This window comes from Erythranthe guttata, chromosome 7 (assembly GCF_056151865.1).
Source record: "Erythranthe guttata isolate IM_541 chromosome 7, IM_541, whole genome shotgun sequence".
Lineage (NCBI taxonomy): Eukaryota > Viridiplantae > Streptophyta > Magnoliopsida > Lamiales > Phrymaceae > Erythranthe > Erythranthe guttata.
In genome coordinates, this window is record NC_142539.1 from 9,855,082 (window position 1) to 9,876,661 (window position 21,580).

General features: G+C 32.7%; 1 protein-coding gene across 3 annotated transcripts; it reads right to left on the reverse strand.

Annotated features, from left to right (window-relative positions):
- Positions 1-16,878: 16,878 nt before the first annotated feature.
- On the reverse strand, positions 16,879-20,935 carry LOC105964954 (uncharacterized). 3 transcript variants are annotated; one of them, XM_012989463.2, is made up of 5 exons: positions 20,661-20,935; positions 18,212-18,618; positions 18,005-18,097; positions 17,772-17,930; positions 16,879-17,458 (listed from the first exon to the last, which is right to left on the reverse strand). In XM_012989463.2, the coding sequence occupies exons 2-5, from the start codon at positions 18,596-18,598 to the stop codon at positions 17,057-17,059; spliced, it is 1,041 nt and encodes a 346-aa protein (XP_012844917.1). In that variant the 5' UTR covers positions 18,599-18,618; positions 20,661-20,935; the 3' UTR covers positions 16,879-17,056. The 3 variants fall into 3 exon arrangements, with proteins under 3 accessions (XP_012844917.1, XP_012844923.1, XP_088677046.1); XM_012989469.2 differs by having other exon boundaries at positions 18,224-18,618; positions 20,661-20,900; XM_088820920.1 differs by having other exon boundaries at positions 18,212-18,467; positions 20,661-20,886.
- Between the last annotated feature and the right edge of the window lie 645 nt (positions 20,936-21,580).

Below are 21,580 nucleotides of genomic sequence, written 5' to 3' on the forward strand. Positions count from 1 at the left end.
TATATACTCTATATGCATGACTGTTATTAGAGTATCCCACAAATAAACTCAAATCACTTTTTGAATCAAATTTAGCTAGATGATCTCTGTCATTTAGGACATAGCAAACACATCCAAACACATGCATGTATTCTAGATCAGATTTTTCTCTTAAAAAATACACCCAATTATATCTCGAAAAATCATCAACACACACAAATACATATTTCTTTACCACCTAGGCTTTCTACCTCTATAGGACCCATAAGGTCCATATGTACAAGTTCAAAACAAATGGTGGTACCAACGTGTTGTAACACTTTGTGTGGTACTCTGGTTTTCTTTCCCTTCTGGCACATTCCGCATATAGGGATGTCCTTGATCTTGAGATCTGGAATTCCTCTTATGGCATTGTACTTGTTGAGCAGCTTCAGATTTTTGAAGTTTGTGTGCCCTAGTTTCTGGTGCCACAACTCAACTTCATTTACTCTTGAGATCTTGCATGAGATGGTGTCACCTGTTTGATAACAATTATCCATTGATCTGGAACCTTTGGGAGTCCATATTCTACACTCATTTTTGGTAAATTCTACATTTTTCTTGGAGGTGTTCCCTGGAGTGATGTGACTCATCTTGTACAACATTTTTTCACTACTTAGTTTCTCACAAAATGGACGGATATGTCCTGGTGAGAAACAGTAATGACAAATGTATCCCCTTATTCTGGATTCTGGAGTGGTGACTTTGGTATTTCTGCATTCTTTTCCATTTGAACCTTTCTCTTTTACAAAGACAATCTCCTTCTTATTTACTGGCTTGTGTTTCTTCACTTGGTTTTTGAACCCTAGACCTTCATTTTTGTTGTACTTCTCCAGTGACACAATCTCTTTGAGTTTAATTGTGTCGGTATTCATCCTCTTGATTGCTAGAGTCACTTCTTTGAGTTCATCTTTTACCTTTGTCAGTTCAAGATCCTTCTTGGTGATACCAACCTCCAAATGAGTGATTGTTTCTTTGAGAGAAGAATTTTCCTTGTTGGCTGCATCTAGAGCATGAGTCTTCTTCTCCAAGTCACTGAACAATTTCTTGTACATTTATTCCTCATCTCCTACTGCTTCTTTACTGTATTCTGCAACATTCAAAGAAATAGAGTTCAAACATGTATAATGACTATTATCTAACTCAGAAATTTTAGTTACTGAAAGTGTTTCAGAAAGTGTTGCAGCATCTAGAGAAACTCCTTGTGATTCTGTTTCAGAAAAAATTTCAGTGATATATCTGACAGAAAGAGCCTGTTTAGTGGATTGCTGCTCCTCTGTCTGTTCAGGTTGCTCTTCCTCCTCATCACTGACAGCACAAATCAGACTCATTCCTCTTCTTCTCAAGGTATTTGCACATTCATTAGCATAATGTCCAAATCCTGAACATGCCCTGCATTTAATATGATCCAAGTTAGGTGGTTCAGAATTTGAACGAATAAATGGAGAATTTTTAAAGTGTTTTGAGAAGATGTTTGAGGAAATGTTCTCTGTGGAATAGATCTGTTCCGGGGCTGAGTTTGTCGATTTTGTGGAGAGCCATCTTGAAATAACTATCTGGGCTTGAATTTCTGAATCTGAAATGCCACATTGTTGAGACATTCCTCTGCATCATCATCATACTCTGGAGCAACTTCTTCCTTCTCTAATTCTGCCTGGAGTGCATTTGAGATGGCCTTACCTTTCTCCTTTCTCTGATCTTCAAAGTTCATCTCTCTAGATCTTAAGCTACCAATTAATTCGTCCAGACGTAGAGATGATGTGTCTTTGGCCTCCTCAATTGCAGTAACTGTCATGCTGAATCTTTCTGGAAGAGTTCTCAGTACCTTATTCACCAGTGTCTCATTGCTCAAAGAACCACCTAAGGATTGAAATTCATTAGCTAAATCAATCAATTTCTCATTGTATTGAGAAAGTGTTTCAGTTTCTTCCATTCTCAATCTCTCAAATTTGGAAGAGAGTAATCTGAGCTTAGTTCTTCTGACACTGTCTGATCCTTCACAATGTAGCTGAAGAACCTCCCAAGCATCCTTCGCAGAAGTGCATACTGAGATCAATTTAAACATTGTTAAATCTACTGAATTGAAGATTGCATTTAACGCCTTTGAGTTTTGATTAGCATTTGATAGATCGTCTGTTGTCCACCGTAATTCTGGTGTTGGAAATACATCCCCATCCGCATCTATTATAGTTGGTGGCTTCCATCCAGTAAGAATAGATCTCCAGGCTCTCTCATCAATGGTTTTGATGTACGCCCTCATCTTGACTTTCCAATAGGTGTAGTTTGTGCCATCAAGTACAGGAGGTCGCATAGAAGCAGTCATCTGAGTATCCATCACGAATTCGTTTCTGAAAAAGAAATAGGAACAAACACTTAGTATACGTCAAGTGTTGGCTCTGATGCCAATTGAAAGAATTTATGGTCCCGAATTCGTTTAATACAGAGGTGTTATATTAAGTGTTATGACACTTGTATAAACATGCAGCGGAAATATAAAAACAATAGTCAGATTAAAAATGTTCACAAGTAAAAACTTGTGAACTTGCCCTTTAAAGGACGTAAAAACTTATATTAAAAACAGTATTACAAGAATACAAATAGAAGAAGTACAAAAACTTCTTCCTTATGAATGAATCACTAACTTGATCATTCTTACAACCAAATCTAGAAACAAAAAGATAAATACTAAAAACTCTAGATTTCAAAGAATGTACTCGTGAGGAGTACGTAAAGAACTTCTTTCTTATGAATGAATCACTATCTTGATCATTCTTACAATCAAGTCTAGAAACATAAAAACTATATACTAAACAATCTAGACTACAAAGAAAGTACTCATGAGGAGTACGTAAAGAATGTACTCATGAGGAGTACGTAAAGAATGTACTCATGAGGAGTATGTAAAATAGATTCTAAAAACACACTAAAAATCTCATGTATTCTTTTCAGCTCTCGATTTTTTATTTCTTAGAATCCATAACTTTCCTTGAGTCTTGAAGTCGGTATTTATAGACATTCCAAGCTTCCACTCCTCAGCCCATGATCTGCAAGAAAACCAACTACAAGAGCACTCAAGAACATGGGTTAGTGGGTTAGTTTAGTAGTTAAAATAATATCCACAATTTAACCCACTAAGCACTACTTAGCCCACTAAGTAATATACTTAGCCCACTAAGCCATATACTTAACCCACTAAGCACTACTTAGCCTATAACTAAAATTTAGTTTAAAAATAAGAGAGTTAAAAAACAAATTGTGGAATTCCACATTCTACGTGTTTCACATAGTCGATTAAGAACTGACTATTAAAAAAAAGGGTATTATGCTATGACTTCCTCAAACAAAGCCTAATTTGAACTAAATTACATGTCGAAATTCATTCTTTTAATTAAATCCTTAATTTGAAATAATATATGAGTCACATCCCTAATTTTTTTTTATATCCCAATCTTGCCCTTATGTCTAAATCTTATAAACTAAATATTACGTTTCTCTTTATTAGATCTATCCTTCTTCTTCTTCTTCTTCTTTTTTTCCTCTCTCTCTGTTTCTTTCTCTCGCTCAATCTCACGCTCTCTCTCGCTCAATCTCACTCTGTCTCTCCATGATTGAGGAAGGTGGTGGCTATGGTGACGACCACGGTGGTGGAGGCGGCAACATAGGGAAGACAACTATGACGGTAAGGAAGCGACAACGATGGGAGGAGGCGTTGTGGTGGCGCGGCGTTGGGCCATGGAGGATGACGTTGTCCCAGCGGCGGCGCTCGAGGTTCGCGGATGATGCTGGTGGTGCGGTGATTTTGGGATAGACGATGGCGGCGTGGGTGGGGTTGGCGATGGTGGCGTGGATGGGGGTGGGTGGTCTTGGCGTCACAGATCTAGTGTTTGGAAGGTGGATCTAGGGTTTGGTGGGGAAGATCTAAAATTTTTCGATTTGATGTCTATAGTTGTCTATGAGTTACTATGAGTGTCTGGTGGCTAGGGTTCAAATGAGGAGTTAGGGTTTCAAGAATATGGGATCAGAGGTGTCTACGGATTACTACGGTTTCCTATGGGTGTCTATAGATGTCTATGACCGATTTTTTTTTAAATTCATAATTTTCAATATTATGTAGAAAAAAAAGAAAAAAATAGATTTCTATAATAGTGAAAACATACGAAAATGAAAAAAAAAAGTAACGTTTTTCTAAGTAAAAAAATAAAAATAAAAAAATGTTAGATGCAAAAGTGAAAATGTTAAATGCAGAATAAAAATGATAAATGCACTTTAAATATTAGTTGGTGCATTTTCATATTTTGTGTATAAAGGGCATTTCTAGAATGAAATTTATAAAGAATGTGAAGCAAAAGTTTAATTAGACCTGTCATTTAGTTCTAATAAGTTTTGTCACCAGGGACCTATATCTTAAGATCCCAATGCTAACACAACTACATATAAACAAAAATCAACATTATTTTTACAAAACAAATAATATACATAAATTGTAATTGATTTAAACAAAATAGGAATCAATACACAAAAATCCAAAAATGAATTAGAAAATGAAATCGAATAACCTTAATCGACTACCAAAACAGTCGATTAACACTTTAATCGACTATCAGAGTATAGTCCATTCACTTAATCGACTATGATGAAGCATAGTCAATTAAGGGTCGAGCCTGCGCAAATTTCTCTATCCACGCCGTCCTCCGCTCGATCTGCCAAAAATCCCTAAATTTGCCTCCCTATCATCACCATATTGCTGCCACACCACACCATCATCACCTCCTCATATTTATAATCTCCTTTCTTCCCATGGATAGTGTTGCAAAACAATCCCTTCTCCTTCCTCATCCTCTCCAATGATATCTATAGTTCAACAAAAAAAATATATTGACAAAGGAAAAAACAAAGCTATAGAAAAGCACAAACCGAATGTAGTTAATTATTTAACGGGGCCGGACGAATTCTCGCTCCTTATCTCCACCCTCTCCTCCGCTTCCCCACTTGCCGCCATGGCTCTACCGTCCCGGAAAATACCAGCCTGTATATATAAGAAATTAACCAGCTTGTTATTATGAACCGTCGTGGCTTGACGAAAGCCTCTCTTTCGCACTCGCCGACCATTACCACACTATACATCTCAACTTTCGATCTAATCTTCTAAAGAGGGAGAGAGACGGATAAGAGTGAGAAGAGAAGCATATCGAGAAACAAAAAAAAAAGAGAGAGAAGAAAGAACGACGAAGGAGAGAAGAGAGGAGAGTCAATGCGGATCGAGAAAAGAAAAGAAGGGAATAACGGCGTAAGATGAGATGCCAAAATTTAGGGTTAAGAAGTAAGGGTATAATTGAGAGTTTACCTTTATTAATTATTCAAGCTAACAACAAACAAGATTTTCTCTAATTATTTTTGGAAGGGAAATTTAACTACATTTCCTAAATAGGGTGGGCGGGGGTTCCTTCTAATTTTCCCTTTCATCAAACATATAATTCATATTTTCTTTGTTATATTTATCCAAAACAATCTGGCATTGATTGGATCTTAAAGATTAGGGAATATCGTCAAACCCCCTCCATTAGGAAGGTGATGTTACAGTATGCCCAAAAACTATCAAGATTGAAGTAAAATCCAAAACGTATTCAACTAATAAAAGTACATTAGGTTTCACTATTATACCCTTAATTCAAATTAACATATTTTACTGTTGAAAACCTGAAATTATGTAATATCTTTTCATTAATTAACAGATCACATAATCACGTTTTGAATAATCTTTTCCCACAAATCTTTCTCCTTAATTTTTGACGTACCGTTTTGTGGAGGTAAGAAATTTAATCTTAGAAACGGTCCCACAATATTGAATTCCGAGTAGCGAAATTGGCGTTCAATAGAGTGGTTTTCACAACTTTTGGTTGTATTCAGTAATTATTGCGATTGTAAGTAGCATTTTTTCATGTATTCGATAACTGATTGTAAGTAGAAACAACGTGATTTTCAATATTTTTTTTTCTTCATGTTTCCCACACCCACACAACCGCGCCGGACGACCACACCCTTCTATTCACCGCCGCCCATCCCTTTGATAGCAAAAAAAATTTATCACCCGAGCATCGGAGCCTCCATTTTAGTGGTTGATATTGACTTTGAAACTCTTCGTATTCACAGTACTTATTACCCTAAATTCTTGCCCACATCGGAGTTGACGTTGATGGCCGCGAAGTCAAATCCATTATTGCGCATAGTGGATTTTGCCTTTTCGTTATATTAAATCCATTATTACTCAAAGTGGATTTCCATAGCAGATTTTTTTTAGAAAATTACGGCCGTCATTGTGAGGGGGTTCTCAATGTTGAAGACACAATTCGTTGATGGGATTTTCTTGGTGTAGTGAGAGTAGGGGTGCAAGTTGGAACGGATTTTCCAATTTCCGCCCGTTCCGATCCGAAAAGTTCCGATTTTGGAACAACTTTTTTCATTTCGATTTCCGAAATTTTCCGATTTTTTTGGATTGGAATTGGAATTATCTAAAATAAATTTGGAATTTCCGATTTCCGATCCGATTTAATTCCGAAATTAATTCGTAAAAATTCCGATTTTTTCCCGAAAAATACACCTATAAATAGTATATATTATATAATACTTATTTTCCGAAAAATACACGTATAAGTTTTGTTTTAGGATTTTGACATAATGAATTGTTGTTAGAAGTTTTATTGGATATTATGCGGTGTTTATTTTTATTTATTTTTTTGAACTGAAATTTAGTAGTTATTAGTTTTACTTTTATCGACGTGGATGCTCTTATTTTCGAAAAATTATGAACATTTTAGAAAATTTCGGCTAAGTTTTGAAATTTTAATTCTTATGCGATTTCCGATTTTTTTCCGAAATTCCGAAATTTTCGGTCCTTTTGGAATTGGAATGAATTTTTAGATTCCGAAAATTTTGGAATTGGAATTGGAATTGATTTTGTACTTCCGAATTTTTTTGGAAATTTTCCGAAAAAGCTAATTTCGATCCGATCCATCCGACTTTCACCCCTAAGTGAGAGGGAGATTCTTGGGCATTAGTTATGGAAGAGATTATTGTGAATCTTCATTGGGAAGGATTTGCTTATTATCTCTTGCTAATTTTTATTTGATTTTCCTGAATAGTAAATTGGGGCATTTTAGGTAATTGCGTTCGAATTGATTTATGAAAAATATCAGATGAAAAATTGTATTTAGTACAATAGGCAATTTGGTTCGAAGGGCTTTTTGTCAAACAACCCCAAAAAGTTATAATATTTTTATGATACTGATCAGATTTTAATTGTGACCATTTTTTTTCTTCAACCTGCAATTTTAGGACAATTAATGTTATTGATTGGGGTAATTGGCACTTTGCACCCTCCAAATACACCCATTTGGCACATTGCACCCTTAAATTGTAAATTTGGCACTTTACACCCTCCAATTAACATTTACTTGGCAAAATGCACCCTCTATCCCCTTCGGTTGAAAATTTAGCTGGAAAAACTATTTGGATGGAAATGAAAAACAATGGTGTCGAAATCTGGAGCCTCGATCACTATTTTGTCATTTCTTTTTGTGGGTCAACACAAAAGGTTATTTGGGTCCAAGACTACTGTTACAATCGTTATCTCTGTCCAGGGAGTTGGAAGGTGCCGAACTTGAAGAGTGGAGACGCCTTCAGCAGTAGAGGTGGTGGTGGTGGTGACGGTGACGGTGGCGGTGGCGGTGGCGTATTTAAAAGAGGAGAAGGTAAAGAACTTGAGGAGGGGAAACAAGCATAGAGTATGAGGAAGAAACAAGCATATTGTGTTCGGTCATGTCTTTTTGCACCATATATCTTTTCAACTACACAATTTTGAAATTGTAGATGAGAAACATCAATTTCAATATCCGGGTCTCTGATTTTATGCTAATTTTTTTCTTTTTTCTTTTGGTTGTAATAGAAACTCTTGAAAATCTACAGCTGCTTCATTCCAAGAAAATGGATTAAAACTCATAAGAAGAGAGAAGAAGAGAGTGCTCAAAAGAGCTATTGAATACAAAAGAAAAAAATAATAGTATGACATTGAAGTAAAGTGGGAAATATGGGATTGGCCATTGAAAAAGAAAATAGCTACAGAAAAGCATGCCAGAAATTGATAAAGATGTGTTTTTCGATCAATCGGAGGCTAGAAAGTTAATGAGGGTGCATTTTGCCAAGCAAATGCTAATTGGAGGGTGGAAAGTGCCAAATTTGCAATTTAAGGGTGCAATGTGCCAAATGGGTGTATTTGGAGGGTGCAAAGTGCCAATTACCCTATTGATTGTGAACTTATTATCTTTCAAACCTAAGAAATATTTAACATTCTTTGTATCACTATATTCGTTCCACAATATCCGTCTATTTTGAGAATTGTTTTGTTACATATTATGTGTCAGTTTATAATTTCAATGCTGCATTAGTTATATATTTTTCAATTATACCATTATTAACTTTTACTCTTTTTTTGCATTAATTAGTAAATACGGGTATTTTGGTCTATCAATATCAATTTTACTTAAATCGAGACTCATTTATTGAGGTTCTTAAAACTTGTGACTAGGTGAAAAACAACTTATATTTACAAACAAAGGGAGTAATTAGGGGTGGAAATCGGACGGAATGAATCGGAAATACCTTATTCGGAAATTTTCCAATTTTTTTCGGAAGTTAAAAATAGGTTCCAATTTCCATTCCAAAAAAATCGAAATTTCAAAATCCATTCCAATTTCGGAATACTTCGGAATCGGCGGAATTTTGGAATTTTTGGAAATTGCATTAATTCTTAATTTTTTGTTCCAAAATCGAAAATAATGGTAATTTTAAGATTTTTTTTCCTAATATTTTCGTAATTTTCCAGCAAAATGCAAGAATCCAAAACAAAGGACAATAAGATGAATAGAAAAATAATTCATAAATACAATATATATATATATATATATATATATATATATATATATATATATATATATATATATATATATATATATATATATATATATATATATATATATATATATATATATATATATATATATATATATATATATATATATATATAGACCAGAAATCTAAACCATATAAGCATATATCATAACTTTTATATTTTTTATACAATATATATCGTGCATTATATATTTCGGAATTTCCAATAATTTTATATGTAATTCCAATTCCGTTCCAAAAATAATCGAAAAAATTGGAAATCGGAATATCGAAAATTGGAATGGAAAAATGGGTTCCAAATTCGGATATTTTCGGATCGGAACTGGCGGAATTCTGAAGCTCTGTTCCAATTTCCACCCTAGGAGTAATTGATTAATTGATATATACCTAAATTTTGCAAAACTATTTCTCGATTATCATCTCATATTTGTTAAATCTACAATATATTTCTAATATGTTGTAACCAAGACAAGGCCTTTTTATCATTCTGCACTCATTTTCATTTTGATTATTTCTCACTCTCTCTAAACTTCCCTAAGGCCTTCCTTGCTACTCAGTTCTCACCTTTCATTGTTACTGTACAGACTGGAGAGGTTGCTTCCTTTGCTCTTTTTTCAATAGGTGTACACTACAATATGCTATCCTTGTGTCTCAAATTAACTGATAACATAATATAATTATTATTAACTTTAGTTATTTAGCTTGATTCAACAAATATTGCAGTCTATTAGGGAAAATTACAGTTTATGTCCCTATATTTTACCACTAAAACGATTTATGTCCTCAAACTTTTTCATCCACGAAATATGTCCTCAAACTTATCATTTTTCAACAATTTATATTCTGCTGTCAACTCTGTTAGTCAAAATTGGATAGAAATATCACGTGTGGCACGCGTGATGTCGATCTGACCGTTAAATGCCGATATGGCTAATACACTGAGATGATGTCGCAAAAAAATTACGTGGAGTGACATGTGGATCTTTCCTTCTATTTCAATTTTAAAATTCTCAATTTCTCATCCCCCTATTTCATTGAATCGGATGCATAAACCCTACCACCTGAATTCCTTTTTTATTTTTTATTTTTTATTTTTTCTTCATTTTGTGGATTTCAAAATACACATTAGTTTTAATTTTTTATTTGTTTTTTTTCTTTTCTCCTCTTTTATAGCACACATACAAATTAAACTTATTTTTATTTTATTCTTTTTTATACAATACGTTTCTGATCTTTCCTTTTTCTTTTTTTTTCCTTCTTTTTATTCCCTTACACCACTAACTTTTCTCTCCTTTTTTATAGCACACGTTTTTTAATTATTTTCTTTCTCTTTTTCTACATTTCTTTTTCCCCTCCCCACTAAACACGATCTACATTGAATATTTTTTTGCACGTTTGTTCTTTTTTATAATTTTTTTTCTTCTTCTTACTTTGATTTTTTTTTTTTTGCACGTTTTTTTTATGACTATTATCTTTTTTTTTCTCTTCCCCACCAATCACGATCAACTGTGATTTTTTTTTTTCCACTAAACGTGATCTTCAACTTCTCTTCGTAACTGCCCCACTTTCTGTATGCAGTTTTTTAAAGAATTTCTCCATCTCAACCCCATAAAATTTTCCGATATATATATATGTTAGCAAGAACATCGAAGAACACTATCGCTTTATAGAGATTATTATTATTATTATTATTATTATTATTATTATTATTATTATTATTATTATTATTATTATTATTATTATTATTATTATTATTATTATTATTATTATTACTATTATTATTATTATTATTATTATTATTATTATTATTATTATTATTATTATTATTATTATTATTATTATTATTATTATTATTATTATTATTATTATTATTATTATTATTATTATTATTATTATTATTATTATTATTATTATTACTATTATTATTATTATTATTATTATTATTATTATTATTATTATTATTATTATTATTATTATTACTATTATTATTACTATTATTATTACTATTATTATTACTATTAGTATTACTATTATTACTATTACTATTACTATTACTATTACTATTACTATTATTATTACTATTACTACTACTATTACTACTATTATTATTATTATTATTATTATTATTATTATTATTATTATTACTATTACTATTACTATTACTACTACTATTACTACTACTATTACTATTATTATTATTATTATTATTATTACTACTACTATTACTATTATTATTATTATTATTATTATTATTATTATTATTATTATTATTATTATTATTATTATTATTATTATTATTATTATTATTATTATTATTATTATTATTATTATTATTATTATTATTATTATTATTATTATTATTATTATTATTATTATTATTATTATTATTATTATTATTATTATTATTATTATTATTATTATTATTATTATTATTATTATTATTATTATTATTATTATTATTATTATTATTATTATTATTATTATTATTATTATTATTATTATTATTATTATTATTATTATTAGTATTACTATTATTACTATTATTACTATTATTACTACTATTATTACTATTATTACTATTATTACTATTATTATTACTATTATTATTACTATTAGTATTACTATTATTATATATTATTATTATTATTATTATTATTATTATTATTATTATTATTATTATTATTATTATTATTATATATTATTATTATAATTATTATTATAATTATTATTATTATTATTATTATTATTATTATTATTATTATTATTATTATTATTATTATTATTATTATTATTATTATTATTATTATTATTTGTTTTGTCCTCTCTGTTAGAGTAGGTGACCAACAAATCAACATGTGACTGTGGTTTTCGTATTTACTATGAGTAAGAATATAAAGAAGTGGAATAAAATGGTAAATATTGATGAAAAAAACATCACTGACAAGAAACAGGAAGTGGCTAATAAATGTGAAGATCGACAAATTGATCTTGATATTAATCAATCCTTTAAAATTGATCTCCACCGTCTTACTCTACTTATTTTCGCCAATAGATTAAATCAAAAATCTCGGCATTTATTCCAAAATAATGTCACTAAATTTTTTGTTAGAACGATAATATATGACGTTGGAGATCGCCAAAAATTCACCGAACGCTCTCACCAATGTCGGCACCGGAATACGCAAGGGGTTGCTGGATTAAGCATATAATGGGATGGGTGCAAATTTAGACCGGATAGCCTGTTTTAATAAGAAAATTGGATGCCATAGAATGATTGACACATGAATATTTTAAATAAAAATATAATTAGAACTCTAATAATTGAAAAGAAAAAAAGAAAATCCCAGTAGAACTCGTAACCCTAATTATAATCAGCGTAATTTATTAAGAGTTAAAACTTAAGAATGCCACGTGTCAAAAAATTAATGACTATGGATTTTTGTGGGTGTCTATGGTTGTCTACGGCTTGTTTGCGGCTAGGGTTCAAAGAGGTAGTTGGGGTTTTCGTGATGGAGCAGATCTAGGGTTTAGTGGGGAAATTCAAGATTTTTCGATTTGGATGTCTACAGATGTCTGTGAGTGTCTATCGGTGTCTGGCGGCTATGGTTCAAAGGAGGAGTTAGGGTTTCAAGATGTCTGTAGGTGATTACGGATTATTACGGTTCCTATGGGTTTCTGTAGATGTCTACAACTGAAAAAATTTAAAAAAACCACAATTTTCAATTTATGTAGAAAAGAAGGGAAAAAATAGATTTTTATATAATGAATAATACGAAAAATGCAAAAAGGAAAAAAAACGTGAAAAAATGCTAGATGCAAACTTTAAAATGTCAAATAATACTATAGTTTATCATATTATATTTACAATCTGCTGTAATTTTGAATTTGTGAGTGGAGGGGCATTTTTGGAATGTATTTTAATAAAGGATGTGAAGCAAATATTAGTTAGACTTGTTATTTAGTTCAAATAAGGTTTATCACCATTGACTTATATCTTAAAACCCCTTTATTTTATATATAAAGATTAGCATTACCCTCCTATGAAACTTAGTCAAAGCCACAAAGCCCTCTAGCCCATAACGTGTATTATACTCGCCAATTATGTAACTGGTGGTGTGTTTTTTGGTATGAAAAGACTTAAATACGCTACATAAATTTTAAAAATTAAAGATCCACCCCAGAATTTTTTAAGGCCCAAATGAAGTTTTTAAAATTTTTAATTCAGTCCCAAATATTTTCAATTTAGCCCTCTCTCCAATTGAAAAACAAAAAAAATGCAGTAACCCACAAACGCACACACTTCCTCCATCCATAACTTCTTTGCGCACATATACATACACTTCATCGCACCACCTTCATAGCCAATCACTTAGACTTGGATTCCTTCACCGTGAGTTGCTGTGGGAGATAATGGAGGAGAGGTGAAGATTACGGCGGAACATAAGAGGGGCAAGGGGCTATAGACCCCACAAGATTTAACAAAAAAAAAAAGGGTTTTTTTGCACAAGTCCCTGTCAACCATCTTTATTATTTTAGGTTTAGACACTATATTTCTCTCGCAAATAAGCACATCTCTTTAATATTTATTATAAATAAATGACAAATTAATGTATATGACAAAATCACCCTCAACCCTTTACGCCCAATTCTTAATTGGAACCCTAATTTAATCAATTTTGACCACAAAAATCCAATTTTGCTTTTTTGTTTTTTTAAACTCTTTTATTTTTCAAAATTATTTTTTTGCTGCTGGTTTCCAGCGTTGACTTTTCGATTTTTTTTCTGGTCTGTTTTTTTTTTCCCGCCGGATTCTAGCGTTAACTTTTTTAACTGATTTTTTTCTTTCGGGTTTTCGGTTTTTTTTAGTTGTTTTTTTTTTCTCATAAAACTTTTATCTATTTTTTTACACTCGCCGATAAATGTTGACCCTAATTGTCCTATCATTAACTGTCACTGACAGTACATTAACGTAATTATAATGTTGTTGACAGTACATTAACGTAATTGTATTGTCGTTCACAGTACATTTATGTAGTTGTGTCATTGACAGTGCAATTAGAGTCAACCAAAATATTATTATTTTTTTGGGGGTTTTTTCCATGTTGTTTGATTTGTTGAGTAAACGTAATTATATTACTGTCGTTAACACAATAATAATGACTTTTGTTGTGTTAATATTATTGTGCTAGAGATTAATATAGCAATATTACTATGTTAAACTGTAGCATAGTTAATTTAATGTATTTAACAATAATATAGTTAATATTACTGTCAACCACAGCAATATTGTTGTTTAAACGGGGGCAAAAAGATGTTAAAGAACAAAAAAGAAAAATAAATCGAAAAAGTCAACGTCGGAGACCGGTGGAAAAATCAGGAAAAAAAAAAGTCAATGCTGGAAACCAGCGATCAACGGCGGAGACTGACGAAATTGTCCATAAAATTGTTCTTTGGGTCAAAATTAAATAATTTGAGAAATTTGGGGTCGATTAGATTAAATTAAAGGAAGAAATTGGAGCATATTAAAATGTGAGGGGCTATTTTAGTCTTTTACAAACCTCTGGACCATATGTGAACTTTTTTGTAAAAGAGTTCTTTTGTCTGGATCCGATTTATAAATAAGTATCTATTGATGGGCTTATTTGTAAAGTGCCAAAAAAAATAGTAATTTTGAGTAATATGTTTAAGATAAAGGTTTTGGCCCCCCAATCTTATGTAAATTTAAGTTTTGACCCTTTAATTTTTTTAATTTTTCTCATTTCTTTCATGTAAATTATATACGTTTTTTTCATATATATTATTACATTATAAATTATTATGGTTAAAATCATACCATTTTACATAACATAAATAATATATTACTTATTTTTGCTTCATTTGTTTATGAATTACTCTAAAAAAGTTCGGGGTCGATGCCCCCGAATCCCCAAAGAAATTTATCTCCCTTCCGTTGTATCATTTCATAAAAAAAACCTGGCTGCCCCAAATCAAATTTCCTGGTTCCACCCTTAGCGGCAGAGATGAACGAAAGGGGGGAAAAAGATGGGGTAAGTGGGGGAGGTCACCTAAAGTGAGTTTCTTTATTTCTCAGTTTTCTTTAATTTCGTGTGGTAATTAGGGGTGGAAATTGGAATAGAATTTCTGAATTTCGCCAATTCCGATAAAAAAAAAATATCCGAATTTCGAACCGTATTTGTCATTCCGATTTCAAATTCTACCAAATTTATTTGGAACGAAATTGGAATGGTATATAAAAATTTCGGAAATTCTGATTTCCGATTCGGTTTTAGTTACAAATATTTGTATGGTTGTTCGAAATATATAATGTAGTTATATGATATATTTTGTAATTCCATAATATAACTTATGTTATATTTGGTATCATAAATCTTAGGGTTAAATACAAAAACACCCTTGTACTATGAACTTTGTATCATATACCCCCTGTACTACACATAAATACAAAACCCCCTCACATTACATTTTTTCCCAAAATATGACGAAAATACTCCTACTCAAGCACATGTATATATATATATATATATATATATATATATATATATATATATATATATATATATATATATTGGAAAAAAATATAATAGTAGGGGGGTTTTTGTATTTATGTGTAGTACAGGGGGTGGTATATGATACAAGTCCATAGTACAAGGGTGTTTTTGTATTTAACCTTAAATTTTATGTTTTATTTTTTCCTATATAAGTTAAATATATGTTTCAAATTTGAATTCTCTTTTGGAATTTCTTGCAAAATTTCAAAAACAGAGATAAAATTAATGTGAAAATTTCCATTGTATCCGAATTCTGAACAAGAGATTGTAAACTGATGTAATATTTGAAATTCCGTCGATTCCGAGGGATCCCAAAATCGGAATGAATTTTAGCATTCCGATTTTTTTGGAAACAGAAATTGGAATCCATTTTTTACTTTCGAAACAATTTGGAATTTTTTTCTCTTAAAAGCTATTTTCGATCCATTATGACCGATTTCCACCCCTTCATGGAATGGATGACGATTAACTTTTTCTTTTTAATTATTAACGTGGATTCTTTATGATATTTTTTAAACTTGGGGTAGTTTAGTCATTTTCGTTAAGTCACCCGATTTATCTCTGTTGGGCGCGGTAGGCTAGAAAAAAAATGCAACATAGGGGGTAATTGATAATTGTTTTAACATGAGGACTTATTCGACAATTAGACACCGCACGGGTGGCTCTGTACAATTAACTCTATATTAAAATTTAGATGCCGATGAAATATTATGAACATAAACACACCTCATAAATCAGCAATGAAGTGAAGAACAATGTTAGTAATTATTCATTAAAAGACTCGCGACGAAAACTGTATTCTCGCGATGCTTTTGTACGTCTTGCGACACATTTGTTTCTCGCAACATTGAGCTAAAATCCTCGCCAACTGCCCCGTCGCAAAGCCAACGACGAAAAAACATTTGCGATTCCAAGTTTGGCGACGAATCACATAAATCGTTGCCAATTCTGCATTTTCTAAAAAAAAAAAAAAAAATTTTGTTACTCGCGGCGGATGCAACTATTTCGTCACACTTTGTATGCGACGAATATAAATAAAGTCGCAAACAATTGCTATGAAAGTATATATCGTCGCCAAACATAGCGACGTTCGAAACTTTGTCGTCGCACATTCTCTTAATATTTTGGTGCCTAAAAAGTATTTTCGTCGCACAACGCAAATAATTTTGGCGACGATTTCTCATATATGATTCGTCGCAAGTATTTCGTTTTTATATTTACTTTGCGACGATTATTCATTAGTGTCAAATTTATTTATTTTTTTAAATATTAAATTTCGTTTGTTTAATTATTTTCAATTAAAATATTAAACCCGTACTATCAGCTGTTTTACAAAAAACTAAACATTGTTAAATAAAAAATATTAAAACCCCTATTACGGATTAAATATCAAGGTCGCACACAAACATCAATTTAAAACGTACATAAAAACTGAAAAGCAAAGCATAAATGTAGTAATGTTGTTACAAACTTTACTTCTAAAGGCACACTAACTTCATCCGTTTTTATATTCCACTATCATTACGACGAGTCGACGTCGAGGATTGTAATTCTTGTTGTCTAAAACGCTCGAGCAAGGTGTTCACAATATCTCGGGTTTCCTGCAATTGCTCTTGCAATCGATCCACTTTTTCGTTTTTAATTTGCGTTGTTTCTCGGGTTTCCTTCAATTGCTCTTCCAATCGATTCACTTTTTCGTCTTTCATTTGCATTTGTTCTTGCATTGACTTAATTTGAATCTCCACTTCTGATGGTGTTGAAGAAAATCTCGACTTTCCAATCCTTGTGCTTGCACTTTCAATTTCAAGGCCTTTACTTTTTTCCCCTTTTTCAGTCGCAATCGAGTTAGCCGTGCTTTCATCACTTCCATCACGAATGGTCTCATCATAAAATCGCTCCAAATCAGCCTGAAAATGATAAGTACACAAGTTTAGCCAAAAAATCGACAACACAATAACTAAATATGAGCATACCCAAAACAAATCCTTGTCTTTACACAACAACTTAACATATTAAAAAAAATCCATATCCACACATCTCAACTCCGTACTTATTTAACATATCAAACAATTAAACATGCTAAACTAAAATATCCATATAATAAACCACAACAGCATATTCATTTTCATAGATTAAAACCGTATCCATATCCATATATCCGAACTAAACATACACAATTAACATACTACCGATTGAAGAATATAATTGCATTACACTTACCGAAATGACAAGTTGTTCAGGAGTTGCTGTCCCGTTATACGGTTCTTCTGTCTCCCCTTCCTCACTAATAGATGGTCTGGTTTCCCTCAACGCATCAATGCCTATGTAGGCTTTCTTATACGTATCAAACACCGTAGGATTTTTGCCACACTTTTTAAACTAAAAAAATAGATTATACAGTAAGTACGCATTATAAAATTAAATAAATTAAAATTATAGATCAAGCCACTTACATGACTATAGGACCAACTATTGATACTTGTTCGACCCCAATGGTGGTCTGTCGACACTTTCTTTCTCGAGTCCTTGTATTTAGTTGATTTGGACTGCGAAAAATATTGCACAAATTAATACACTTTAATATATGAAAATATAATTCCATAAATTAAAAGCATAAAATTTACTCATTTACCTTCCCATAAAATAGAAATAAAATTTACCTTCAAATTTACCTTCCCATGCAGTAAGTCATCCATGTCATCACTAACATCAACACATACACCACCAGGTTCATTTAGAACCGCAACTTCGGGAATTTCTACATGATTAGTATTGTTCGTTTCCTCGCCATTGTATTCTTCTTCGGACTCTCGATGCAGAGTCCATCGGCGTTGCCCATAAAGTTTATCCCAGCCCCTCCAAAGTAAATGTTTATGCACGAATTCACGATCCCCCCATTTACGACACTTACAGTCTCTACATGGGCATCTTATTTTATTATCATCGTCACAGTTAGCAAAGGCAAAATCCATAAATTCCACACATCCCTTTTGATATATTTCTAACCGACGATCATCCAATAAAACCCAACTCCTATCTTTTGGCATGCTTTACTTAACAAGTATACCTAGAAATTGGGAGGGGTCACAATTAAAAATAGGGTTAATAGCATTTTCCCACCTAGACTTTGCCCGTTTTTGCACTTTCCCACCTCAACTAAAAAAAGTTGCACGGCGGCACCCAAACATTCATTTTTGAGGCACATAACCACCTGGAGGGAATATTCCGGCGAATATTCTCATTTTTCAACGCACGCGCGATGCACATGCGAAAGTACAAGGGTTTTTTCGTCTTTTTACTTGAAAATATTATAAGGGGTGAAATTGAAAGTACCAGGGACTCAATTGAACTTAATTTGAAACTTTCTTTATAGCAATAACAAAGTTTCTTCTTTCCACTAGCAAATGTGCATTCTGCATCAATGCAGCAAATGAGACGTAAAGTAATAGCAATTAACATTTTCCTAAACATGAAATTCTAATAATCAAAACACTAAAAACTTCAGCTTTGCTTCCGAATTCAATCCCAAAGTCACGTAAAAGAAAAATCCCCAAATTCATTTGGCATCCCAGACAAAATTCAAAACACAACCCAACAACAAGCAAAACTTCAAAACAATTTCGAATCCAGAAAATCGAAAAATCCCATAGAACACACACGAAAACCCCCAAATCGCACCAATCAGAAACCCTAAAAATAATATCCATCATCACAAAACCAACAGCTACTGCACCGCGGCCCGTTTCAGAAACGAAATTTACGAGAAAAAGGAAATCAATTGCACATAAAAACGCAAAATAAAATCAGAGGCGAAGGAGAAAAGAATTGATTCTCAGCAAAACAATCAGCGAAAACCAAACCAAACACGTTCGCATTAACAGAGATGATATAAGAGAGTGGGGATATCAGTATTCAGTACTGAGTGTGTGTTCGTGTATCTATATGTGTATCTATACATACCTGTTTCGCGTATTTAATTATTTTTGCGTCGCGAGGGGTTTTGGGTACAGCCGGAGGAGTTGGACATTTGGACGAGGTGTTGGTGGAGGAATTGGTGGAGGAATTGGTGGTGGAGTTGGAGGTGACAGTGGAGGAATTGAAGGTGGAGTCGGTGGAGGCTTAGGCGTTAGTATAGGTGGCAGATTTGGTTGTGGTGGAGGTGGTGGTGGTGCGGCGGCGGAGCAAATGTGGTGGTGGTGATGCGGTGCCGGAGAGAGGAAGAAGACGGAGCAGAATTTTTCATATTGAATTTTTAGTAATTTGATATGATAATTTCAGGTGGTGGTACGGCGGTGGAGAGAGATGTTGGTGGCGGTGATGTGAAATATCCTGATTCCCCTATTTTGCAGCAAGAGGGAGACGAAGAAGATGATGGGTGGAAGTTGTGAAAGTTTCAAATTAAGTTCAATTGAGTCCCTGGTACTTTCAATTTCACCCCTTATAATATTTTCAAGTAAAAAGACGAAAAAACCCTTGTACTTTCGCATGTGCATCGCGCGTGCGTTGAAAAATGAGAATATTCGCCGGAATATTCCCTCCAGGTGGTTATGTGCCTCAAAAATGAATGTTTGGGTGCCGCCGTGCAACTTTTTTTAGTTGAGGTGGGAAAGTGCAAAAACGGGCAAAGTCTAGGTGGGAAAATGCTATTAACCCTTAAAAATAATAATTATTCTATCAAGTCAAAATTACATTCAGAAACTAAAACTAAATTAAAGTGAAAGTCGCAAAGGGAAAGCTTTCAATTTTCAATTGACATAAAGATTGTGCCGAATGCTAACAGCATAAAAAAAATGAGATTGCAGAACGGAAATGAAAAATTTAGTAAAAGAATTGTGAAGGTGAGACTATGGGATGCTTTTAATTCTATTTTCCATTAAAAAATGCTAAATTTAGGTTTTTTAAAATGGCGTAAAACCATTTTTCACATTTATAAAAAGTTAATTTCTCATACAGACACACGCACAGTCATGAATATACAGACACACACAGTCATACACGCACACACAAACACAAACACACACACACACAAGCATATGCACAGACACACACACAGTCATACACACAAATTCAAACCACCAAAATTGAAATTATATGATTTTGCCAAATTACCTTCAAGCTGTTGAGGGACGGACGGCAGACGGTGGTGGACAGAGGAGGACGGAGATCGGCAGCGGCGTTCAGATGCCGAAAGAGATGGAGGAGGGCTGACGGGGGACGGCCGACGGTGGGCGGCAGACGACTGACCGGAGGGGGAGAGAGAGAGAGAGAAGAAAGGCGGAGAAGGCAAAGTGAAATTAGGGCCCGATTGAAAACTAAAATTAAACTGAAATCATCTGCGACGTTTTCGCTACTTCGTCGCAAATAAAAGGCATTTTTAATTAAACGTTAAACATTGCGACGTTTACTCCCAAATATTTATTATAATTTAGGGTAAATTACAAACACCCCCCTGACGTATGGTCAAATTACAAAAAAAACCCCTCTTGTTTGGATAATTACATCTACCCCTCAACTATGATTTTTTCTTACACCTTCACCCTTATGGTGCCAAATTCAACATAATCATCTAGATTCCGTGAAATGTGCTTTAGTTTGTACTCGTTTTGTGTAAAAATACAGTTTCCGATGTACCACAAACTGATATATACAAGCTAAAAATCACATATTATGATCATCTTGCTTCATAATGCAGAGTTTGAATGGGATAAAACGGGTACAAAAGTGATAATATTCCATATAATCTCGAAGATTCCACTAAATTTGAGGAGTTGAGGGGTGGTTGTAATTATCCAAACAAGAGAGGTGTTTTTGTAATTTGATCATACCTCAGGGGGGTGTTTGTAATTTACCCTATAATTTATTAATTTGACCTTTGTTAGCGACATTTACCCAAATACGTCGCCAAAGAAATTCTTTTTTTTTTTTGAAGGAAACATGGCGACGAATTATGAAAACACAAAAAAATGAAATCTTTGGCGTTTCCCAAATCAGTCGCAATAAAATGGGTAAAATTTTGTATAAAATTTTCC

Excerpts from the sequence above, each read along its gene's own strand:
- LOC105964954 (XM_012989463.2), bottom strand. The coding sequence starts at position 18,598 with ATGCCAAAAGATAGGAGTTGGGTTTTATTGGATGATCGTCGGTTAGAA. Across the intron at positions 18,098-18,211 it reads ATGGGAAGGTAAATTTGAAG|TCCAAATCAACTAAATACAA; the intron begins GTAAATTTTATT and ends TATTTTTCGCAG. Across the intron at positions 17,931-18,004 it reads ATAGTTGGTCCTATAGTCAT|TTTAAAAAGTGTGGCAAAAA; the intron begins GTAAGTGGCTTG and ends CTATTTTTTTAG.